Raw genomic sequence first — 26,207 nt, 5'->3', positions numbered from 1 at the left:
CAGTGCCTCCTCTGGGGATGAAGCGCTGAGCAGTGACTCCTCCTCTGAGGATGAAGGGCTGAGCAGTGCCTCCTCTGGGGATGAAGCGCTGAGCAGTGACTCCTCCTCTGGGGATGAAGCGCTGAGCAGTGACTCCTCCTCTGAGGATGAAGAGCTGAGCAGTGCCTCCTCTGGGGATGAAGCGCTGAGCAGTGACTCCTCCTCTGGGGATGAAGGGCTGAGCAGTGACTCCTCCTCTGAGGATGAAGAGCAGAGCAGTGCCTCCTCTGGGGATGAAGCGCTGAGCAGTGACTCCTCCTCTGGGGATGAAGGGCTGAGCAGTGACTCCTCCTCTGAGGATGAAGAGCAGAGCAGTGCCTCCTCTGGGGATGAAGCGCTGAGCAGTGACTCCTCCTCTGGGGATGAAGAGCTGAGCAGTGACTCCTCCTCTGAGGATGAAGAGCTGAGCAGTGCCTCCTCTGGGGATGAAGTGCTGAGCAGTGACTCCTCCTCTGGGGATGAAGCGCTGAGCAGTGACTCCTCCTCTGGGGATGAAGGGCTGAGCAGTGACTCCTCCTCTGAGGATGAAGAGCAGAGCAGTGCCTCCTCTGGGGATGAAGCGCTGAGCAGTGACTCCTCCTCTGAGGATGAAGAGCTGAGCAGTGCCTCCTCTGGGGGTGAAGAGCTGAGCAGTGACTCCTCCTCTGAGGAGGAAGACCTGAGCAGCGACTTTTCTGAGGATGAAGAGCTGAGCAGTGACTCCTCTGAGGATGAAGAGCTGAGCAGTGTCTCCTCTGAGGATGAAGAGCTGAGCAGTGATTCCTCTGAGGATGAAGAGCTGAGCAACAGCTCCTGAAGTAAAAACTGTGACAAATGTTTATGGAGTTGGAGGAATGAAGCTGTTCCTCCAACAAACCAAGAACCAGGAAGGTGTAGAATGAAGGAGAACTTTACAGACTTACGTTTCCTCAACATGGCCAAGGTCAACATGAAGGTGAAAGGAGGGGCGGGGCTTATTGAGACCAGAAGGAGCCACTGTGATTGTGTCTTTTAAAATGGACATGTTGGAACGTCTTAACCTGAAAGACCTGGTCCTGTTTCATCACAGTGTTTTAAATTCAATGTTTTAAATGGTTTTATTGATCCTGCTGCTTCTTTCACTGGCTGCTGGTGGAACCTCCTGTTGGGGGGCCAGATTGGACCTCCTTTTGGGGGGCGGGTCTGGACCTCCTGTTGGGGGGCCAGATTGGACCTCCTGTTGGGGGGCGGGTCTGGACCTCCTGTTGGGGGGTGGGACTGGACCTCCTGTGGGGGGGCCAGATTGGACCTCCTGTTTGGGGGCGGGTCTGGACCTCCTGTTGGGGGGCGGGACTGGACCTCCTGTTGGGGGGCCAGATTGGACCTCCTGTTTGGGGCGGGTCTGGACCTCCTGTTGGGGGGCGGGACTGGACCTCCTGTGGGGGGGCCAGATTGGACCTCCTGTTTGGGGGTGGGTCTGGACCTCCTGTTGGGGGGCGGGTCTGGACCTCCTGTGGGGGGGCCAGATTGGACCTCCTGTTGGGGAGCGGGACTGGACCTCCTGTTGGGGGGCCAGATTGGACCTCCTGTTGGGGAGCGGGTCTGGACCTCCTGTGTGGGGGCCAGACTGGACCTCCCAGACTGTTGACACCAGGACTCCACCTCACACGGTCACCACCAATACTGTTACACCTGAGACCCTGGGTCACATCAAGAATCCTGATCCACACAGTTGGAGGGCTTTAAAAGACTGTGGTGCTGCTGCTGATCTCCTCAGACCGAGGGGGGTACTCCTGATCCTCCCGGTCCTCCTGGTTCTCCTGGCCCACCTGATCCTCCTGGACCACCTAGTCCACCAAGCAGAACATCTTTATTGGGGAAATGGATGGAGAGCCTGTGTGAGGACCAAACTGTGGAGTAGGTGCAGTGTGGGGGAGGAAACCCCGGGTCCAGAGGACTCTTTGCTGGTTTTAATGATCTGCCAAGGTCTGGCAGACTGTTCTGGACTGGTACTGACCCGATGGAGGCCTGTTCTAGACTGGTCCTGACCCGGTGGAGGACTGTTCTGGACTGGTCCTGACCCGGTGGAGTCAGGGTCTTTTGGACTGTGTCCACTGGAGGAAGACACTGTACTGAAGCAGCATGGAGGTCTGAACCAGACTGAGCTGAACAGCAGGACGGATTGTTGGTAGAACCCAATAGAACATGTGAGAATATAGAACTGGTCTTTAGTCCACCTCAAATCCAACGTGTGACTGTTTCTGTTAACATAGTGACGGAATATGGAATGTAGATAAAGTGGTTTAAAAGTCAAAAGTCTCACTCTCTCTGACTCTCTCCCCTCCTCTCTGACTCTCTCTGACTCTCTCTCTTTCTCTCTCCCCTCCTCTCTCTCTCTCTGGCTCTCTATCTCTATGACTCTCTCTGACTCCTCTCTCTCTCTGGCTCTCTCTCTCTCTCTCTCTGACTCTCGATCTCTATGACTCTCTCTGACTCACTCTCTCTCTCTGACTCTCTCCCGTCCTCTCTCTCTCTCTGACTCAGAGGAAGGAGAGCCACCTCTGACTCTCTCCCCCCCTCTCACTCTCTCTGACTCTCTCCCCTCCTTTCGCTCTCTCTGACTCAGAGGAAGGAGAGCTGCCTCTGACTCTCTCTCCTGCACCGTTTGGAAATGTGAAGTCAGATTGAATATTGACATGAAAGTGAAACGTATTTCCTCTTTAGGTTTTCTGTTGAGTTCTGTTACAAAATGTTCTTCCTGAATAAGAAAATGAAAATGCAGTTTGGATGATGTATTAATACTTTAATACTTTAATACTTTAATACTTTAATACTTTAATTTATGAGTCAAACAAAGCAGCCAGAACCTTGAAATGAAAAAGCCTTTCTGCTAATGCATTTTACTTTTCAAATTTGACATTTCAGAATGAGTTTTGGTCCCTATGTATTTTCTGTATGTCTCCTTCATTCTGTGTCTTACTGCAGTGTGTCCCTGTCCGTCCTCCGTCTGTTATTAAAGATGTACAGTGACTCCAGTGGGGACGGAGGAGCAGATTGGGCTCATTGATCCAGTATTGATAATCTCTTTACGTTTGTGTTTCCAACATGCAATACGTTAAACGACTTACTTTTCAAAACAACCGTTTATACACATTGTTCTTTTGTTGTGAAAAAAAGTGAAACCACGAATGAAAACATTTTTTTAAAAAAAAGCAGAAAGTTTCACATTAAAAAGTGTGACAGTGAAAGTCATGAGCCATGGTGTGTGTGTGTGTGTGTGTGTGTGTGTGTGTGTGTGTGTGTGTGTGTGTGTGTGTGTGTGTGTATGCACGCCTTTTTATGATGAGTCAGACTGAGTCACCCAGCACGCACGCACACACACACACACACACACACACACACACACACACACACACACACACACACACACACACACACAGTGTTTCCTACCTGTCTTGCGCAGTGGGAAGTCATTTTTGCCGTCGTAGTTGCCCAGCAGGGGGGGCAGTTTATAGGAGGGGGGGGTTCCTGGGGTGTTGCTCTGCGGAGGAGAGCTCTGCTCCAGGGAGGCTTGCTGTGCTGGCCTACACACACACACACACACACACACACACACACACACACACACACACACACACACACACACACACACACACACACACACACACACACACACACACACACACACACACACACACACACACACACACACACACACACACACACACACAGTGCGTATTAGTCTTCACCTCTAAATCGATTCACTGGGATGATTCCAAAATGTGGAAAATTCAAAGCACAGAACAAAGTGAGTGTAAGCAAGGCGACTCTTCTATCAGCTTTAATAAAGCCCTTCAAGCTGTCCAATCAGTGTCTCTGTCCTCTTTCAGCTTGTTGAGCTCATACGTCCTGCATGGATCTGATCCAGTCATCGCCCTGAGGGACACGCTGCTCGTCCACTGTCTTACAACGATCCAGGACGCTGTCACCAGGCCGAGCTTAACCACTGAAACGATTCCTTCAGAGACATTCGGCATTCGAGATCTGTCTCACAGCAGACAGTTCTGTCCCTGACCAGGTACTTAGAACCTCCAAGACTTTAGTCCAAACAGGTGGAACCAGAGAACATTCCCAGAGGACGTGCAAATGTCCCCAGCTCACCTTGACATTTCCAACAGCCTGTCAGCCATTAGTTTCCCGCTGTGTCCTCTGGTAGGAGGAGGACATCTATGTCCCAGCTGAAACTGGATGAATTCCCTTCTGGCCTCCTTTACATATCTGCCACTATCTGATAGAAGATAGAATTACTGAGCAGCTCTCATTTGTAAAAAGTTGGATGTTTGACGATTCACCACTCAAACTGTAATTGAACAATTTATCAAACCTAGAACCTGCGTGGCGTCCTAAGATCACCTCAAGTGTCTTTAAGTTTAGACGTCACACAATGTCTCATCTGTAAAAATGTCCAAAAATGTTTTCTACCTTCAAATGAAATGTCCGGTTTGGTCCTCGTAGGACATACATGGTCCATCCTGATACAGAGCCAGGTGAATGCTGAACAGTGAGCCAACCCCCAGTCCCCCAGGGGGACTCCAGAGGGACGCAGGTTCCAGTACACAGTGTTTGATGGACTTTTGACCAAACCTCAGGAGAACCAATCACAAGCAGGTTTGTTGTGTCGGTCTTTTGAGACAACTTGTGTCTTGGATCAAATATCCTTGTTCTTGTCCTCTCACTCTCCTCCCAATGTTTAACAACTTCAGCCATTAAAGGACGACAGCTTCCGATCTGGAAGACCCATACCTCCTGTCTCCCCCAGGGCATATCTGTTCTCTTGTGTGACCTCCCCACGGGACAGGTTGGATCAAAGTTTGACTTTGGGAAGAGAAGAGTGGGATTGGAGTGGACAGCATCATGACCACATAGTGAGACGGAGCGGCTGACATCATTAGTTTTTCTGTAATTCAAGTTTATAAAGAATTCTTTACTTGGTACATGACATCATTCTGCACTTTTTAACATTAATAATCAGGGCTTTTAAGGAGTAAGGTCTTTATAAGGAGTAAGGTCTTTATAAGGAGTAAGGTCTTTATAAAGAGTAAGGTCTTTATAATGAGTAAGGTCTTTATAAGGAGTAATGTCTTTATACAGAGTAAGGTCTTTATAAAGAGTAAGGTCTTTATAAAGAGTAAGGTCTTTATAATGAGTAAGGTCTTTATAAGGAGTAAGGTCTTTATAAAGAGTAAGGTCTTTATAAAGAGTAATGTCTTTATACAGAGTAAGGTCTTTATGAAAAGTAATGTCTTTTTAAAGAGTAAGGTCTTTATAAGGAGTAATGTCTTTTTAAAGAGTAAGGTCTTTTTAAAGAGTAAGGTCTTTATAAGGAGTAATGTCTTTATACAGAGAAAGGTCTTTATAAGGAGTAAGGTCTTTATCAAGAGTAAGGTCTCATCTTTATAAAGAGTAAGGCCTCTCTATAGAGTAAGGACGAGGTGGGCGGTGCTCACCAGCTGGACGGGCTGAAGGACAGGTTCAGTCCACCAGGACTCGGCTCCTTCTTACTGAGGAGGAACTCCTGCAGCTTCAGCTTCACCTGGCTGCTGGCAATGGCACCTGGAAACACACACACACACACACACACACACACACACACACACACACACACACACACACACACACACACACACACACACACACACACACACACACACACACACACACACACACACACACACACACACACACACACACACACACACACACACACACACACACACACACACACACACGTGAGCATTATGGACTTGGACTCCTTTCCACTGCCAGCAGCCCCAGAGCTTTACACGACTCATCACATTCACCCATTCACACTCACATTCACACCAGTGGAGGCTGCAGCTGTGCAAGGTGCTGTCACTCCACTGGGGGCAGTTTGGGGTTCAGTGTCTTGCCCAAGGACACTTCGGTATGTAGGCAGGCAGAGATGGGAATTGAACCTGCAACCTTCCAATGGTTAATTGGGAAATAATTATAATCCAGTTGATTGGAGGAGAACCTCAATAATCTAAACTCTCAATAATCTAAACTCTCAATAATCTAAACCCTCAATAATCTAACCCCTCAATAATCTAAACTCTCAATAATCTAAACCCTCAATAATCTAAACTCTCAATAATCTAAACTCTCAATAATCTAAACCCTCAATAATCTAACCCCTCAATAATCTAACCCCTCAATAATCTAACACTGCCTCATTAAATGACTCATTAATCCCAGACTGACTCCTCTAACATCAGATTATAGAGCATCTTCCTCCTCTAACATCAGATTATAGAGCATGTTCCCCCTCGACCACCAGATTACAGATTGTGACTCACTCTCTTTGCTCTTCTCTTTGTTCCTCAGCAGCAGCAGTTGTTGCTCCAGTCTCTGTTTCTCCTGCTCTTCGTGTCTCTGCTGCTCCAGTTTCCTCTTCTGTTCCAGCTCCTGCTGCCGTTTGGCTGCCAGCAGCTCCTGCTGTTGCTGCACACACACACACACACACACACACACACACACACACACACACACACACACACACACACACACACACACACACACACACACACACACACACACACACACACACACACACACACACACACACACACACTCAGAGGTCGGTCCTGGTCCAGGTGTCCAGGTGTCCAGGTGAGGGCCTGCTCACCTTCAGGTGCTCTTGCAGCTGGACTTCATGTTGCCGCGTCAGCACTTCGTGTTTCTTCTGGAACTCGGCAAACAGCAGCTGCTTCTGCAGCTCCTGTTGCTGCTTGAGGAGGAGCAGCTCCTGCTGCAGTTGCTGCTCCCTCAGGGAGGTGTCCAGCGCCGGCCCGACCCCCCTGCAGTTTGCTCCTCCTGCTCCTCCCGGAGCACCGCCTGCAGACAGCAAGGTTACTGCTTCACCTGTGTCCAGCCTACACTGTGAGGATCAGCAGCAGCAGGTTTCCATGGTGACAGCCTCCTGCAGCAGCAGAGCCCTGGGTACCAGCAGGCTAGAGAACAAGATGCTTCTTGTCTCTGAGTCAAACCAGGATCGGAGCTGCTGGTTCCATGTAGCCACACCCTGAGTACACCGAGTGAACCGAGTACAAGTAGAGTACTAACCTTTAGTTACTTGCTGTTACTGAGTTCTGATACAAGTTCTTATTGAAGCCTCATTGATACTCCAAAGACAGGCTTTATGCAAAGGCTACGTGTTGTCTCCAACCACCACCACCAACCTGTGTGTCATCGCTACGTCACCTCACCAACCTGTGTGTCAGCGCTACGTCACCTCCACCAACCAGCCTGTGTCGATGCTACATCACCTCCACCAACCTGTGTGTTGACGCTAAGTCACCTCCACCAACCTCTGTGTCGATGCTACGTCACCTCCATCAACCTGTGTGTCAACGCTAAGTCACTCCCACCAACCTGTGTGCCGACGCTAATTCACCTCCACCACCCTGTGTGTCGACGCTAAGTCACCTCCACCAACCTGTGTGTCGACGCTAATTCACCACCACCATCCTGTGTGTCGACGCTAAGTCACCTCCACCAACCTGTGTGTTGACACTAAGTCACCTACACCAACCTGTGTCGATGCTGCGTCACCTCCATCAACCTGTGGGTCAGCACTAAGTCACCTCCACCAACCTGTGTGTTGACACTAAGTCACCTCCACCAACCTGTGTGTCGATGCTACATCACCTTCACCAACCTGTGTGTTGACACTAAGTCACCTCCACCAACCTGTGTCGATGCTACGTCACCTCCATCAATCTGTATGTCAGCACTAAGTCACCTCCACCAACCTGTGTGTCGATGCTACATCACCTTCACCAACCTGTGTCGATGCTACGTCACCTCCATCAACCTGTGTGTCAGCACTAAGTCACCTCCACCAACCTGTTTGTCGATGCTACGTCACCTCCATCAACCTGTGTGTCAGCACTAAGTCACCTCCACCAACCTGTTTGTCGATGCTACGTCACCTCCATCAACCTGTGTGTATCAAGCGTACTGCCCAGGGGTGTAGAACACACATTTTGTATGTCAGACCCCCGACCTTTTCGTGAGCGTTCTAGACGTGTCGCTCCGGCAGATATTGACGATGTACGACGTCACATCCAAAAGTTGTTGGCAGCAGGGATCATTAGAGTCCAGAAGTCCATCTGCTTCACCAATAGTGATTGTTAGGAAAAAAACTGGAAACGTGAGGATGTGCATTGATTACCGCACACTTAACAGCCGTACAGTCCCCGATCAGTACTACACCATGCATCGACGCTCTGGACTGTCTATCGGGCAGGAGGTGGTTCTCTGTTTCAGATCTCAGAAGTGGCTATCAACAAATCACGAACGAGGAGAACAAGGGGAACGGGGGAACGAGGAGAACAAAGAGAACGGGGAGAAAAGGGAGAATGAGGAGAACGAAGAGAACAGGGGAACGAGGAGAATGGGGAGAACGAGGAGAACAAGGAGAACAGGGGAACGAGGAGAATTGGGAGAACGAGGAGAACAAGGAGAACAGAGGAACGAGGAGAACAAGGAGAACAGGGGAACGAGGAGAACGAGGAGAACGAGGAGAACGAGGAGACTGGGGGAATGAGGAGAATGAGGAGAAGGGGGGAACGAGGAGAACGAGGAGAATGAGGAGACTGGGGGAATGAGGAGAATGAGGAGAACGGGGGAACGAGGAGAAAAGGGAGAATGAGAAGAACGAGGAGAATGAGGGGAACGAGGAGAATGAGAAGAACGAGGAGAATGAGGGGAACGAGGAGAATGGGGAGAACGATTAGAAAAGGGAGAATGAGGAGAACGAAGAGAACGGGGAGAACGAGGAGAACAGGGGAACGAGGAGAATGGGGAGAACGAGGAGAACAAGGAGAACAAGGGGAACGAGGAGAATGGGGAGAACGGGGGGAACGGGGAGAACGGGGGAACGAGGGGAATGGGGAGAACGGGGGGAACGGGGAGAATGAGAACGAGGAAAACGAGGAGAAAAGGAGAACGAGACGAACGAGAAGAACGAGGAGAACGAGGGGAATGGGGAGAACGAGGAGAACGAGGGGAATGGGGAGAACGAAGAGAATGGGGAGAACGAGGAGAACGAAGGGAACGAGGAGAACGAGGAGAACGAGGAGAACAGGGGGAACGCTCTGCTGGTGCCGACGTGTCGCCGATCAGCTGTTCCAGGACTGAGCCTGTCAGACTGGTAGGAGTGAACCTTCCAGTTCTGAAGGACCAGGTACCGCTTTGTTTTGTTTCCTCCTCAGTGAGGAACAGACTGAGGAGGTGCTTATTTTGCTGTGTGGAACCCTGGGGAACGAAGCAGGCCTGGCTTTGAGTTTTATCATTTAAAATGATTACAGACTAATTAACAGTGACAGATAATCCCTTTTATTTTACCAGATTATATCAAGGTTCTAATTTTGAGTTACTGTGAATTGTTGCAAGTATCTTTTGTTTACGCACGTGTTTAATGGAGTTTGGGTTTTATTAAAGTGGGAATGATTTTAGTTCACAGTTTTCCAGGAAGTATTCATTTCACATACCTAGTTTTGCCTTCAGTGTAAACAACAAGAACAGAAAGACACTAAAGACAGTCCAGTGAGACCAGAGTGACGTGTCCCAGAACTCACATAGGAGTAGGTGGGCTACACACCGACAACCTGCCAAACCAGGACCACTACCTACCAAACCAGGACCAAAGACAACCTGCCAAACCAAGACCACAGACAACTTACCAAACCAGGACCACAACCTGCCAAACCAGGACCACTACCTACCAAACCAGGACCACAGACAGCCTGCCAAACCAAGACCACAGACAACCTACCAAACCAGGACCACAACCTACCAAACCAGGACCACAGACAACCTGCCAAACCAAGACCACAGACAACCTGCCAAACCAGGACCACAGAAAGCCTGCCAAACCAGGACCACAACCTTCCAAACCAGGACCACAGACAGGTTTTCCAGGCAGATGTAGTAAACAGGATCTAATTATCTGAACACTGGTTTGTTGTGGTGTTCTGGGCGACATTGTAGCCTGGCTGACGTGTTCCTGTCACTCACCTGCTTCAGAAGCTCCTCCTCCTCTTTGTTCGCTGGCTCCTCCTCCTCTCTGCTCGCTGGCTCCTCCTCCAGGACTCTGCATGGCTGAGAGGAGCTCGCTCTTCAGCTTCAAACCTGCAGGAAACACGGCAGGAGATTCCCTTCAGACCTGGAGCACTTGGACTAACTGGAGCACCTGGACTAACTAGAGCACCTGGACTACCTGGAGTCTCTGGACTAACTGAAGCACCTGGACTAACTGGGGTCTCTGGACTAACTGGAGCACCTGGACTAACTGGAGCAGCTGGACTAACTGGGGTCTCTGGACTAAATGGAGCACCTGGACTAACTGGGGTCTCTGGACTAACTGGAGCACCTGGGGTCTCTGGACTAACTGGAGCACCTGGACTAACTGGGGTCTCTGGACTAACTGGAGCACCTGGACTAACTGGGGTCTCTGGACTAACTGGACTAACTGGGGTCTCTGGACTAACTGGAGCACCTGGAGTCTCTGGACTAACTGGAGCACCTGGACTAACTGGGGTCTCTGGACTAACTGGAGCTCCTGGACTAACTGGGGTCACTGGACTAACTGAAGCACCTGGACTAACTGGGGTCTCTGGACTAACTGGACTAACTGGGGTCTCTGGACTAACTGGAGCACCTGGAGTCTCTGGACTAACTGGAGCACCTGGACTAACTGGGGTCTCTGGACTAACTGGAGCACCTGGAGTCTCTGGACTAACTGGAGCAACTGGACTAACTGGGGTCTCTGGACTAACTGGAGCACCTGGAGTCTCTGGACTTTATCATGAGATGAGGAGGAATCAAAATGTTACTTCCGTCCTTCACCTAGCGAAGGTCCGCTCCCTGGATAACAGGATGGACCACCTGGCTCAGGGGACCCATCCAGCTCGCTACACCTCCTGGACTCTCAGCTCCTCAGAGCGCACCGTGTTCAAGAGCTCTCTGGGAAGATCAGGGAGGTGGAGTCTCCTTCTACACCAACCAAGGTTGGTGCACAGATGTCACAGTGAAGCAGACCTGTAGCCCAGGTCACAAGTGTTTTATTCTCCGTGGGAGTTCTCCTCATTTGTTATGGCCGGTGTTTACATCCCGCCAGGCTGCCTCCCCACTGGCCGGGGGTCCATCGCCTTCATCTTCCTGCCAGGCTGAATTCTCTTTACCTCTTTTTTCTGTGTGAAACATTTTTTTTTACATCTGACTTGAACCTTATTTTTAGTAGATGCATATCATTTGTGATATGAACACATTGAAAACAAATTATTTACCAATTTCTTTTTATTGCAAAACACCAAAATTAACAGAACTTCGTCTGGCTTAAAGGACAACAGAATAAATAAAAATGAACTTAGAATTTTATAATTTAATAGAAAACAACAGAAAGCAGAACATTCCTGTAATAATGCACATTTAGTACAATAAGAAAAGTTAAAACAGAAAGTCTGTGGAAAACTTCTAAACATAGAATATTTGTTCCTCCAGGTGAACGACAGCCGGCTGCAGATGAAGTAATAAAGAAACAAAGATTAAACGCATGAACTCTAAAGCTCAACGCTCCATCATGGAAAGACAGAATATTTATAAGGACCGAGCAGAAAGACAGAAAGGCCGAGGCCTGGAGGCCTGGGGGCCTGGAGGCCTGGAGGCCTGGGGGGGCCTGGGGGGGCCTGGGGGCCTGGGTAGGCCTGGGGGCATGGAGGCCTGGAGGCCTGGGGGCCTGGGTGGGCCTGGGGGGGCCTGGGGGGGCCTGGGGGGGGCATGGGTGGGCCTGGGGGGGCCTGGAGGCCTGGGGGCCTAGAGACCTGGAGGCCTGGGGCCTGGGGGCCTGGAGGGCTGGGGGCCTGGAGGTCTGGAGGCCTTGGGCCTGGGGCCTGGGGGCCTGGAGGCCTCGGGGGCCTGGAGGCCTTTTTTTGCAGCAAACAAACATAAACTCACCAAATTTGACAGACTCATCAAGACTGGCGTTAGAATTAAGGAAATGCAAAAAATAACCCCCAGTGCTAAAATGTCTCTCTAGCGCCACCTACAAAAACTAGAACGGCGACTACAGCCCGTAGGAATGTCGTAGCGAGCTCAAACCAAAACTCAATTGTTCGTCTCATCGAGCCCTACAAATAAAATGTTGCTACCTCAGACCTAAATCCAACAGGAAGTCTGCAATTTACCTTTCAAAGTACGATTTTCACCCAAAAACGTCCCTCAACCTCTGAAGGAGAATACATTTGACACCCTAAACATGCTCAAAGACTCACCAAATTTGGCACGCTCATTAACACTTGATAACATTATAAGAAAATGTAAAAAAGGACCCTCATAGTGCCAAACTGTGCTCTCGAGCGCCACCTACACTCACTACAACGGCCACCAAAAACGGCCACCACGGCCCGTAGCAATGTCGTAGCCAGATAAAACCAAAACTCAATTGTTCGTCTCATCGAGACCTATAAACCTACAAATAAAATGTTGCTACCCCTGATCTAAATCTGACAGGAAGTGCGCAATTTACCTTTCAAAATAAGATTTGCAAACATTAGCTACTCTGAGCACGAATATCTATCGACTACAAAATACTATGAAATGATAGAGGAGACTCTCCTGCTCAATAATTCTCTTCAACTTTTGACTAGTCCAGCGTTGTTTTTTAAATTAGCCATCAAAGTTTTGAACGCCGGATGCCGCCGGCTCCTCCACGCTGAATGCGCTCCTGAAAGGCTCTTTTATGTTTCATGCACAGGCGTGACGTCCAGAATCAGCATGAATGTCAATGCTTTACTACACACGGCTCCCGCATGGCACTAGCTGCTTCCTCTCTTTTCAACACGCACGCACGCACGCACGCACGCACGCACGCACGCACGCACGCACGCACGCACACACACACAGACACACCTGTCACATTATGCTCGTTAAGGCTGTTTAATGATTGACGCGTTCACGGTGACGGCCGTGACGTGCAGAACTTAGATGTGGTTTTCCTGCCAAATTTCAGGCTGAGCGACACTGAAACGGCCAAAATACTTGGGCTCGACTCGCTTATTAGAATATTCCGGCTGCGGGTGATACATGATTGCCTCCATACTACACTCCTACTTCACTTCCATGCGCATAACGTAACGTAATATAACCCTGCACAGGGGCGGAGCCTAGTCCACAGGGTGGATGATGATTTTGACATCACGTCCTCTGCGTCGTCCTCTGAGCTCACTAAAGTTTGACTTTCCCTTTCCAGCAGAGGACATGAGGCCCGAGGGCCAAAACCCACCAAGAGGCTCCAGTCTGGTCCCACCAAGCAAAGAGCTTATAGAGGATTTATACTACTTTTATTTACATTTCATTTGTATTTTCATTGTATATTTCCTTTAGACTCATTGTACCTTGGAGGCACAAGGATATGAAAATAGCAGCTCTCATAAACAGTGCAAACAACAGAAAGTGCAAAGAAAGTTGGTGCAAATACCATAAAAACAACCAAAATTTATTTATTGGCCTGAAACGCCTCCCTGATGGCAGCAGCTCAAAGAGGTGAGGACCCCCCGGTCATGTGGGGAGTCCCTGAGGACGTTGGGGGCTCTCCTGAGGCAGCGGGGGTTGTAGATGTCTTCCAGGGATGGAAGAGGACAGCCAATCAGCTCTGGGCGGTGGTGATGACCCTCTGGAGCCTCTTCCTGTCTGCTGTGGTGCAGCTGGAGAACCACAGCCAGACGACGTAGCTCAGCACCGACTCCACCGAGCAGCGGGAGAAGCTCAACAAGAGCTCCGGGTTTAGGTTGTTCTTCCTGAGGATCCTCAGGAAGTAGAGTCTCTGTTGTGTCTTCTTCAGGAAGTAGAGTCTCTGTTGTGTCTTCTTCAGGATGTAGTCTCTGTTGTGTCTTCTTCACGAAGCAGAGTCTCTGTTGTGTCTTCTTCAGGATATAGAGTCTCTGTTGTGTCTTCTCTTCAGGAAGTAGAGTCTAGAGTGTAGAGTAGGGGGCTTAGCACACAGCCCTGTGGGGAACCGGTGCTGGTGCTCAGTGCTGGGGACAGGTGGTGTCCTACTCTCACCCTCTGGGAGCGGTCCATCAGGAATTCCATAACCCAGTACAGATGTTGTGGGGGAGACCCAGGACCCCCAGCTTGCCGACCAGTCTGCTCGGGATGATGGTGTTGAAAGCCGAGCTGAAGTCCAGGAAGAGCTGCTTGTCGTAGCTCCCCCACTGTTCCAGGTGGGTCAGTGTGGTGTGCAGAGCGGTGGCGATGGTGTCCTCTGTGGAACGGTTGGCTCTGTAGGTAAACTGGTAGGGGTCCAGTGTGGGTGGCAGGCACGATGTGATGTGACTCCGCCCAAGTTTCTCAAAGCACTTCATGATGATGGGGGTGGAGGTTACAGGCCGGTAGTCATTGAGGCTGCTGGTACTCTTCTCTTTGGTGGAGGGTGGGGGTGGAGGACTTTAAGCTGGGTGGAGCACTAGCAGAGGGATGGTGGTGGAGGACTTTAAGCTGGGTGGAGCACTGGCAGAGGGATGGTGGTGGAGGACTATAAACTGGGTGGAGCACTGGCAGAGGGATGGTGGTGGAGGACTTTAAGCTGGGTGGAGCACTGGCAGAGGGATGGTGGTGGAGGACTTTAAGCAGGGTGGGATGGAGAACTGGCAGAGGGATGGTGGAGGACTATTAGCTGGGTGGAGCACTAGCAGAGGGATGATGGTGGAGGACTTTAAGCAGGGTGGAGCACTGGCAGAGGGATGGTGGTGGAGGACTATAAGCTGGATGGAGCACTGGCAGAGGGATGGTGGTGGAGGACTTTAAGCAGGGTGGAGCACTGGCAGAGGGACTGGTTAAAGATGCTGGGGAAAACTCCTCTGTGATGCCTCTCTTCACAGCTGTACAGTTGCTTGTCCCCAGACCTGAAGGCGCTGTCCCTCTCCTTCAGCAGTTCCTTGACCTGAAGGTGCTGTCCCTCTCCCTCAGCAGTTCCTTATCCCCGGACCATAAGGTGCTGTCCCTCTCCCTCAGCAGTTCCTTGTCCCCGGACCATAAGGTGCTGTCCCTCTCCCTCAGCAGTTCCTTGTCCCCGGACCATAAGGTGCTGTCCCTCTCCCTCAGCAGTTCCTTGACCTGAAGGTGCTGTCCCTCTCCTTCAGCAGTTCCTTGTCCCCCGGACCCTAAGGCGCTGTCCCTCTCCCTCAGCAGTTCTTTGTCCCTGGACCATAAGGTGCTGTCCCTCTCCTTCAGCAGTTCCTTGACCTGAAGGTGCTGTCCCTCTCCTTCAGTAGTTCCTTGTCTCCGGACCTGAAGGCGCTGTCCCTCTCCTTCAGCAGTTCCTTGTCCCCGGACCTGAAGGCGCTGTCCCTCTCCCTCAGCAGTTCCTTGTCCCCGGACCTGAAGGCACTGTCCCTCTCCCTCAGCAGTTCCTTGTCCCTGGACCTGAAGGCGCTGTCCCTCTCCCTCAGCAGTTCCTTGTCCCCGGACCATAAGGTGCTGTCCCTCTCCCTCAGCAGTTCCTTGTCCCCGGACCATAAGGTGCTGTCCCTCTCCTTCAGCAGTTCCTTGACCTGAAGGCGCTGTCCCTCTCCTTCAGAAGCTCCTTGTCCCCGGACCTGAAGGCGCTGTCCCTCTCCTTCAGCAGTTCCTTGTCCCCGGACCTGAAGGCACTGTCCCTCTCCCTCAGCAGTTCCTTGTCCCTGGACCTGAAGGCGCTGTCCCTCTCCTTCAGCAGTTCCTTGTCCCTGGACAATAAGGTGCTGTCCCTCTCCTTCAGAAGTTCCTTGTCCCTGGACCTGAAGGCGCTGTCCCTCTCCTTCAGCAGTTCCTTGACCTGAAGGCGCTGTCCCTTTCCCTCAGCAGTTCCTTGTCCCCAGACCTGAAGGCGCTGTCCCTCTCCTTCAGCAGTTCCTTGACCTGCTTGTTCATCCAGGGCTTCTGGTTAGAACACCTGAACGTTCTTGTCCACTGTGACGGTGTTAACACAGTGTTGGACAGAGCCCAGTGCTGCTGATCATTCTGGGGATTGAACAGAGCAAATCTCACCCACCAACGTCCAACATACAGACAGCATATGAAGTACCCCACCAGGGGAGAAAACACTCTGGACCACTGCTACACAGTATTAAAGGACTCTTATCACTCTGTCCCCTCTGGGACTCTGATCACTGTCTGATTGTCCTTCTCGACCTCCAGGCAGAAGTTAACACCTGCTCAGCCAGCAGTAAGGACCGTAAAGAGATGGACAGAGGACTGGAAACAGGAGACGCAGGCCTGCTTTGATTGCACTGATTGGAGGGTTTTTGAAGCTGCATCAGAAAACCTTGATGAAGTGACTGACACTGTGACATCATACATCAGCTTCTGTGGGGACATGTGAGACCAGGACCATCTGCACGGACAACAAGAACAAGTCCTGGTTTACACCTCAACTCAGGAGGCTGTCAGGCCCATGAGGACGCCTGCAGGAGAGGAGACAAGAACCTGTTCAGACAGGTCAGGAACAAACTGACGAGGTCATCAGGGGAACTAAGAGCAGTGACACCTACACCATTCACCCTGTCACTTCACTTCAGCTCCACATACACCATTAACCGTGTCACTTCACTTCAGCTCCACCTACACCATTCACCCTGTCACTTCACTTCACTTTAGCTGCAACAACACCATTCACCCTGTCACTTCACTTCAGCTCCACCTACACTATTCACCCTGTCACTTCACTTCAGCTCCACCTACACTATTCACCCTGTCACTTCACTTCACTTTAGCTGCAACAACACCATTCACCCTGTCACTTCACTTCAGCTCCACCTACACTATTCACCCTGTCACTTCACTTCAGCTCCAACTACACCATTCACCCTGTCACTTCACTTCAGCTCCAACTACACCATTCACCCTGTCACTTCACTTCAGCTCCAACTACACCATTCACCCTGTCGTTGGACACTGTCTTTGACACCATTCATATTGTTCATGTGTTCTTCCTGCTGTCCATCATTTCTTCCCGCTGTCCACTATTACTTCCTGCTGGCTACCATTTACTCCCTGCTGGCCACCACTACTTCCTGCTGGCCACCATTACTTGCTGCTGGCTACCAATCCTTCCTGCTGGCCACCATTAATTCCTGCTGGGCACCATTACTTCCTGCTGGCCACTATTACCTCCTGCTGGCCACCATTACTTGCTGCTGGCTACCATTACTTCCTGCTGGCCACTATTACCTCCTGTTGGCCACCATTACTTGTTGCTGGCCACCATTAATTCCTGCTGGGCACCATTACTTCCTGTTGGCCACTATTACCTCCTGCTGGCCACCATTACTTGTTGCTGGCCACCATTAATTCCTGCTGGGCACCATTACTTCCTGCTGGCCACTATTACCTCCTGCTGGCCACTATTACCTCCTGCTGGCCACCACTACTTCCTGCTGGCCACTATTACCTCCTGCTGGCCACCACTACTTCCTGCTGGCCACTATTACCTCCTGCTGGCCACTATTACCTCCTGCTGGCCACCACTACTTCCTGCTGGCCACTATTACCTCCTGCTGGCCACTATTACCTCCTGCTGGCCACCACTACTTCCTGCTGGCCACTATTACCTCCTGCTGGCCACCACTACTTCCTGCTGGCCACTATTACCTCCTGCTGGCCACTATTGCCTCCTGCTGGCCACCACTACTTCCTGCTGGCCACTATTACCTCCTGCTGGCCACCACTACTTCCTGCTGGCCGCTATTACCTCCTGCTGGCCACCATTACCTCCTGCTGGCCACCATTACTTCCTGCTGGCCACCATTACTTTCTGCTGGCCACCATTACTTCCTGCTGTCCACGATTACTTCCTGCTGCTGGCCACTATTACTTCCCACTAGCTACCAATTACTTCCCGCTGGCTACCACTACTTCCTGCCGGTACACCATTACTTCCTGCTGGCCACCATTTCTTCCGGCTGGCTACCACTACTTGCTGCTGGGTACCATTACTTCCTGCTGGCCACCATTACTTCCTGCTGGCCACCACTACTTCCTGCTGGCCACCATTACTTGCTGCTGGCCACCATTACTTCCTGTTGGCAACCATTACTTCCTGTTGGCAACCATTACTTGCTGCTGGCCAGCTTAATCAGCTCCACGATCATGGGAGTTTCTGTTTGTCTCTTTTTAGATGTCGTTGGGGGTTATACTAGGTTTGTAGTGCTACTCAGGTATCTGGTAAGAATCTCTGCTGTGAGTATTATTCTCTGCAATGCTCGACGTTCTTCAGACCAGGAGTGAGTGGTGTTGCTTAGTTGTTCGTCCATTTCCCATTATGTATTGATCATAAAAGTCCTTCTGCACAAATTGGTGGTTTTATTGATTGTATTTATTGAAATGTGGCGCTCCACAGCTCGTGGTCAACTGTTGTTCTGGGTGCGCTTTGCCTTACTGTACCATACCGTCCACCACAGTGCTCAGGGATGTACTGCAGTGGGACCGAGGCTCAAGGAGCCGCAGCAGAGGAACCAAAAAGCTGCATAAGGATCCAGATCCGCGGATTCCCGACCCCGGTTCTAGACATTCTGAGGGTCTCAACTGCTTCTTCTCTCAAGACAAATGTGGCTCAGATATGTGAGAAGAAGAGCTGCCAAGTCTCTGGCAGCAAGGAGGAGGCAAGAGAACCCATGTTCAGAAGAACCGTTCATGATCTTCATTCAATGTTCCGTTCATGTTCAGGACTAACATGTTCAGAGGAACTGATTAAAGGTGTTCATAATGACGTTCGAGGATCTGTCGAGGAACCCCTGATGCCCCCAGCCTCACCCAGACTCTGCCTCCAGCGGCCCCCAGGTACACTGAGATTGAGACCCCTGGATTAGAGACTCTTCAGTCTGATTAGAGACTCTTCAGTCCTCAGGACTCTGGAGGTTAGCATGTAGCATTGTCCCTTCAGGACTCTGGAGGTTAGCATGTAGCATTTAGCATGTAACCTTGTTTCTGTATGAGTCCCTCAGCTCGTTAACATGTCAGATTTCAGAGTTACGTGATGCACCTGAACGCATCACTGAGCTCCTGCAGTTTAAACCAGAGCAACATGGCGGCTCAGACACAAACTCTCTTTTATGACTGAAACAGTTCAGAGAAATGTGTTTCTGAAACCGTTGGAAGTGCGAAATAAGCTCTGCCGTAGAAAAGTTAAAATGCTGCTTCACAGAGGTGTGCCTGCTGTGAGAGGGCGTGGCCTGTGGTGGGGGCGGGGCCTGCTGTGGGGGCGGGGCCTGTGAGTTGAACAGCTGCTTCCCGGAGTATGAACTGTCCTGCATATTTGCCGGCAGCTGGCTGACGCCAGCCCAACTTTTCTTCTTGTTCTTATGACGGCTGAATCGGCCTTGAGTGTCTGTGAAGAAGTACCAATTCTTAAAATACATCATACATCCAACTGCATCATTATAGTGAGTGTGTGTGTGTGTGTGTGTGTGTGTGTGTGTGTGTGTGTGTGTGTGTGTGTGTGTGTGTGTGTGTGTGTGTGTGTGTGTGTGTGGTACTGCAGAAGTTCAGTGGATGACTCATCTCTGCATTTCTATTTGAGTCGCATCAACCCCTGGAGTCACACTGCTCTGTGTGTGTGTGTGTGTGTGTGTGTGTGTGTGTGTGTGTGTGTGTGTGTGTGTGTGTGTGTGTGTGTCTATATCTGTATCCATGACAACCACATTACAGTCAGACAGTGGAAGAGCTGAAGCTGTTCCAGGTTACCAGGAGGATCTGAGAAGAGACAGCATCCACTCAAAGTGGATTTCAATCTACGAGGCTTGGAAATGTGCTGTGATGGTTCACAACCGGTTTAGCAGAGCAGCAGCATGTTGTCACGTCACTATGGATAAACTGTTGTCAAGACCTGGATGTAGTATTTAGTAGTCCAATATGGGGTATTTAGTAGTCCAGGATGTAGTCAAGGATGTAGTATTCAGTAGCACAGGATGCAGTATTCAGTAGTCCAGGATGCAGTATTCAGTAGTCCAGATGCAGTATTCAGTAGCCCAGGATGCAGTATTCAGTAGTCCAGATGCCGTATTCAGTAGCCCAGATGCAGTATTCAGTAGTCCAGGATGCAGTAGTCCAGATGCAGTATTCAGTAGCCCGGGATGCAGTAGTCCAGATGCAGTATTCAGTAGCCCAGGATGCAGTATTCAGTAGTCCAGGATGCAGTAGTCCAGATGCAGTATTCAGTAGCCCAGGATGCAGTATTCAGTAGTCCAGGATGCAGTAGTCCAGATGCAGTATTCAGTAGTCCAGGATGCAGTATTCAGTAGTCCAGGATGCAGTAGTCCAGATGCAGTATTCAGTAGCCCAGGATGCAGTATTCAGTAGTCCAGGATGCAGTAGTCCAGATGCAGAATTCAGTAGCCCAGGATGCAGTATTCAGTAGCCCAGGATGCAGTATTCAGTAGTCCAGGATGCAGTAGAATACACTGGATTTCTGCTGAGTACATGTTATTCCATGACTATTATTTGTTGATGTAAAACAGCTTGGGCTCTTGGGGAGCAGCGCTGCGTTTTCAGGCTGGTTGTCGAGGCTAAAACTGAAACTCTAAAATATTCATGTGCCTCATAAAGTAAAATATGAAAGCCAAAGCTTCAGACATGCAAAACAAAATAGACGAAGTGAAAGATGGAGGAAAATTCTGTTTCTGCTTCAGCTCAACTGCAAAGCTGCCGACTCAGTTAAAATCCTGGCGTGCCGGCGTTAGCTAGCAACAGGGAACTATTCTTCTTCATCAGGACAGTTCGCGATCACAGACCACACCTCCTCACTACAGACCACCCCCCCCTCACAGCAGGCCTCGTCCCTCACTACAGACCACCCCCCTCACAGCAGGCCTCGTCCCTCACTACAGACCACCCCCCCCTCACAGCAGGCCTCGTCCCTCACTACAGACCACCCCCCTCACAGCAGGCCTCGTCCCTCACTACAGACCACCCCCCCCTCACAGCAGGCCTCGTCCCTCACTACAGACCACCCCCCTCACAGCAGGCCTCGTCCCTCACTACAGACCACCCCCCCCTCACAGCAGGCCTCGTCCCTCACTACAGACCACGCCCCCTCACAGCAGGCCTCGTCCCTCACTACAGACCACGCCCCCTCACAGCAGGCCTCGTCCCTCACTACAGACCACCCCCCTCACAGCAGGCCTCGTCCCTCACTACAGACCACGCCCCCTCACAGCAGGCCTCGTCCCTCACTACAGACCACCCCCCCTCACAGCAGGCCTCGTCCCTCACTACAGACCACGCCCCCTCACAGCAGGCCTCGTCCCTCACTACAGACCACCCCCCTCACAGCAGGCCTCGTCCCTCACTACAGACCACCCCCCTCACAGCAGGCCTCATCCCTCACTACAGACCACCCCCCCCTCACAGCAGGCCTCGTCCCTCACTACAGACCACGCCCCCTCACAGACCACCCCCCTCACAGCAGGCCTCATCCCTCACTACAGACCACGCCCCCTCACAGCAGGCCTCGTCCCTCACTACAGACCACGCCCCCTCACAGCCCACCCCCCCCTCACAGCAGGCCTCGTCCTTCACTGCAGACCACACCCCCTCACAGCAGGCCACATCCCCAACAGACCACACCTCCTCATAACAGGCCACGCCCCTCGCTGCAGATCACGTCCCTCACTGCAGACCACGCCCCCATTACAGCCGGCCACATCCCGCACTACAGGCCACGCCCTCCTTATAGACCACGCACCGCAGGCCACGCCCCCAAGTACAGGCCACGCCCTCTCACAGCAGGAACGCTTCTGTTGGGCAGCGCTTGCACAGCTTATTTCTCACTTCCAACGGTTTCAGAAACACATTTCTCTGAACTGTTTCAGTCATAAAAGAGAGTTTGTGTCTGAGCCGCCATGTTGCTCTGGTTTAAACTGCAGGAGCTCAGTGATGCGTTCAGGAGCAAACTCACCTGAAACTCTCTCTTTCACCATTGGAAGTGAGAAATAAGCTGTGCAAACGCTGCTTCACAGAAGTGTGCCTGCTGTGAGAGGGCGTGGCCTGATGTGAGGGGCGTGGTCTATAAAGAGGGCATTGCCTGTAGTGAGGGACGTGGCCTGCTGTGAGGGGGCGTGGTCTGCAGTGAGGGACGTGGCCTGGTGTGAGGGGGCGTGGTCTGCAGTGAGAGATGTGGCCTGGTGTGAGGGGCGTGACCTGTAATTAGGGGTGTGGTATGTAGCGAGGGGCGTGGTCTGCCGTGAGGGGATGTTGCCTGCTGTGAGGGGGCGTGGGCTGTAGTTAGGGGCGTGGCATGTATCGAGGGGCATAATCTGTTTGGGAGGGGCATGGTCTGTAGTGAGGGGCGTGGCGTGTAGAGAGGTGCGTGGCCTACTCGGATGGGGCGTGGTCTATAGTGAGGGCGTGGCCTGTAGTGAGAGACGCCACCTGCTGTGAGGGTCGTGGTCTGTAGTGAGGGCGTGGCCTGTAGTGAGGGACGCGGCCTGCTGTGAGGGTCGTGGTCTGTAGTGAGGGCGTGGCCTGTAGTGAGGGACGCGGCCTGCTGTGAGGGGGCGTGGTCTGTAGTGAGGGACGTGGCCTGCTGTGAGGGTCGTGGTCTGTAGTGAGGGCGTGGCCTGTAGTGAGAGACGCGGCCTGCTGTGAGGGTCGTGGTCTGTAGTGAGGGCGTGGCCTGTAGTGAGAGACGCGGCCTGCTGTGAGGGTCGTGGTCTGTAGTGAGGGCGTGGCCTGTAGTGAGGGACGCGGCCTGCTGTGAGGGTCGTGGTCTGTAGTGAGGGCGTGGCCTGTAGTGAGGGACGTGGCCTGCTGTGAGGGGGCGTGGCCTTTAAGTTGGACAGGAGTATGAACCGTCACTGCCGACTTTTCTTCTTGTTCTTATGGGTCCTTATGGGAGGACGCAGGGGTCGAAATCTGTTAAATTAGCCTCTATGCAGTCGGGGGTTGCTGGTTGTAACTGCAGGTGCTGACAGTCCTGAGTGACGCGTTCAGGGGCATCACGTAACTCTGAACTGTGCTACAAGCTACAAGCTAACAAGCCCCCCCCCCCCCCCACACACGCACACACACACACACACCTAAACCAGCTAAGTCACTTGTTTCAATGATGTTAAAAAACAAAACATAGGTAATGTATATATAACACAATGTGTGTCTTTTCTTACGGGGGATTATGTGCATTGTGTGTAACACCCTGAGCCCAGGTGAGGTGGCAGGTGAGCGCCCCCCTCAAACTGGCATGTTAGGACTTCCTGAGCATTCCTGAGTCCCCTGGTCCCTGTGTGTCCACTGCAGCGCTACAGTATTTCTATTCTTTTCTTCTTCCTAATACCAAGCAGGTTCTCAACTCTCTGGTTCAACCCAGACCAGGTGTGAGCGTTCATGTGAAAGGGGCGGAGCTTGCAGCATCTGACCAATCACACAAGGAGAAACCCTCCAGAGCAGTTTACAGATTACTGAAGGAGCAGTTATTCTCTGAGATTAAGAATTCAAACCCATCCAGCAGCTCAAAGCAACACTGCTGCTGCAGCCAAACCCAGAACCTTCCTGACTTGGTGAGATTAGAGCAGATTAATTGATCAGTGATATAAAGGAACAGCACTGTGATCACTCACTTTCACTTTATTCCAGCAGAACGGTTCCAGGCAGAACTTCCTCACTGCTCTTCTTTTACTTTAGGTTCTCCATCACTGGTTCTGAGGCGGAGGTTCTCTTGTGTTTCCTGTTGGAATATTAATTCATCACCATGATGACACGAGTAGTTCTGGTTCTATAAATTCATGGTTCTGCAGTTCTGTCAGGTGTGATCATGAACCTCATTATTCCAGATCAACCCTCATGGAGATAAACAGACCTGGAACAAGTCAAGAAAGAGAACCTCCTTCAGAGCGTCAGAGACCAGGATTTATTTTATTCTGTCTAAAGATTGTTCTAGATTAATTTATCATCTCTGCTGCAGCTCAGAGCTGAACCTCCCCACCAATCACCATCATTTAAGAATGGGCGAGGCGTTTTCCAAGAGATCTGATTGGTCAGGAGGCGGAGCTCTGACCTCTTATCTAGAACATATCCTGCTCTGGAGAAGGTTAGACAGTTACCAGGTGATTTATCCTGGTGAGAAGTGGGTGGCGAGAGTCATAGTTAATCCTGAAGTTATCAAGATAAGAGAAATCCAGAGTTAATCCTGAAGTTATCTAGATAAAAGAAATCCAGAGTTAATCCTGAAGTTACGTGGATAAGAGAAAACCAGCTTCGTAGTACAGGCCTCTGAACACCTTTTTCTTTCCAAACACACACACACACACACACACACACACACACACACACACACACACACACACACACACACACCCCCCCACACACACACACACACCCACCCCCCCACCCCCCCCCTCCCCCACACACACACACACACAGAGTTGCAGAGCTGCAGTCTTTCTCTCTCTCTGCTGCTGGTGTTAGCATTAGCACTGCTGCTAGCCTTAGCACATTGAGCCGAGGAGGATTGAACCCACAACCCCCCCAGAGTGGAAATAAACATTGCACATTCGGATGGCAGAGGAAGGACCAATAATCCAGATGAATCCACAAAAGGTCCTGAATGGCAGTGAAGCTCTCAGTGATCAGTCCTCATCTCCGTCACTTTCAGGAAAATCACCACCGTGACTCATCGCTGCCTTCAGCCGGTGCAGTGGCGTCACGTTGTGCCATCGTCTCCACACGAACGCAGTAGCAAGCAGCAGCAGCAAGCAGCAGGGCTGAGACACCGTCTGCAGGAACCCCAGGTTCCGTCTGAACCGGCCTTTGGGCCTCGGTTTCGTACGTGTTTAGTGCGTAAAGAGAAGATGTTTGGTGGTACTGCAGGTGAAAAGCATTCTTCACCTCCGCCTGACGTCCCTGAGCTGCAGCTCACATCCTCCAATGTCCTGGACCTGTCCTGGTCCCGTCCTGGAACCATTCTGGACCTGTCCTGGACCCGTCTTGGACCCGTCCTGGACCCGTCCTGGACCCGTCCTGAACCTGTCCTGTACCCATTCTGGACCTGTCCTGAACCCGTCCAGAACCCATCCTGGAACCATTCTGGACCCGTCCTGAACCCATTCTGAACCTGTCCTGTACCCATTCTGGACCTGTCCAGGACCCTGTGAACAGTTTTTGTTTCTGTTTTGAGGGAAAGTGACACAGCAGGAATCAGCATGAAGCGAACCCAGGGAGCCCAGAGGACGAGCAGCTCCGATGCGTCCAAACCTTTCCTACAAGTTCTCAACTTGCTGTACTGGAACCACAAGCAGAACCGATCCAGCAGCAGCATGTTTTCAGAAAGACATTTGGCTTAAATATCGGACTGCAGCCAGCGGCTCTCAGAAACAAAACGAGCGCTTCTACAGATGTCCTGTCCTCTAAGACAACACGAGCAATCCTACAGATATCCTGTCCTCAGAGACAAAATGAGCTCTCCTACAAACATCCTGTCCTCTGGACAAAACGAACGCACCTACAGATATCCTGTCCTCAGAGACAAAACAAGCGCTTCTACAGACATCCTGTCCTCTGGACAAAACGAGTGCTCCTACAGACATCATGTCCTCAGACATAAAACCATGGTCTCTGTCTCACCAGGTTGGTCTCTGTCTCTGAAAGGTCAAAGTTCATTGTAGGGACACCCTCAATTTCACCCCAAAGACTAAGAGCAACACCTTTCTGAGAGGACCGACGTCAAGCTGTTGCTACTGACCATCAGTTCTAACTGATGTACTAGATAGTACTCTCTAACCTGGGTAGTACACTGGGTCTATTACCTGTTAGCTCAGTTAGCTTAGCCTCGGCTCTAACTTCACTGTTGTGTTCCTGCAGAAATATCCAAGCACGTACACACGCGCACACACACACACACACACACAACACACACACACACAACACACACACACACACACACACACACACACACACACACACACACACACGTACCGTGGATGTATCCGCGCAGAGGTGTCTTCCTCCGGTTCGGTTCTGGAGGAGTGTCGGTGTCCTCCGTTCCGTCCTCCGGCCGCCGCCTCTCCCTCTCCGCCGCTCCGTGGAGCGACGCAGGAAAATGCGGGATTGACGGAGTCGAGTCTCTACCGCTTCACCTCCTCCATGTTTACAGCCTCTCT

General features: G+C 51.3%; 1 protein-coding gene across 2 annotated transcripts in view; it reads right to left on the bottom strand.

The window, feature by feature from the left end:
* Nucleotides 1-26,124, bottom strand: part of hdac5 (histone deacetylase 5) — a 54,728-nt gene extending 28,604 nt beyond the window's left edge. Inside the window, exons 1-6 of one of the 2 annotated variants that reach the window (XM_080487609.1) lie at nucleotides 26,023-26,124; nucleotides 10,099-10,212; nucleotides 6,704-6,912; nucleotides 6,375-6,519; nucleotides 5,505-5,610; nucleotides 3,448-3,581 (exon numbers count right to left, since the gene is read on the bottom strand). In XM_080487609.1, coding sequence (XP_080343735.1) covers nucleotides 3,448-3,581; nucleotides 5,505-5,610; nucleotides 6,375-6,519; nucleotides 6,704-6,912; nucleotides 10,099-10,180 — 676 coding nt within the window. In that variant the 5' untranslated portion in view covers nucleotides 10,181-10,212; nucleotides 26,023-26,124. Of the gene's footprint in view, nucleotides 1-3,447; nucleotides 3,582-5,504; nucleotides 5,611-6,374; nucleotides 6,520-6,703; nucleotides 6,913-10,098; nucleotides 10,213-23,669; nucleotides 23,772-26,022 lie in introns of those variants that run through there. The other variant, XM_080487608.1, reaches the window with a different exon arrangement.
* Nucleotides 26,125-26,207: the final 83 nt, after the last annotated feature.

Source organism: Lipophrys pholis, assembly GCF_963383615.2.
Source record: "Lipophrys pholis genome assembly, chromosome: 19".
NCBI classification, from domain to species: domain Eukaryota; kingdom Metazoa; phylum Chordata; class Actinopteri; order Blenniiformes; family Blenniidae; genus Lipophrys; species Lipophrys pholis.
This window is presented reverse-complemented; position numbering and strand designations above follow the sequence as displayed.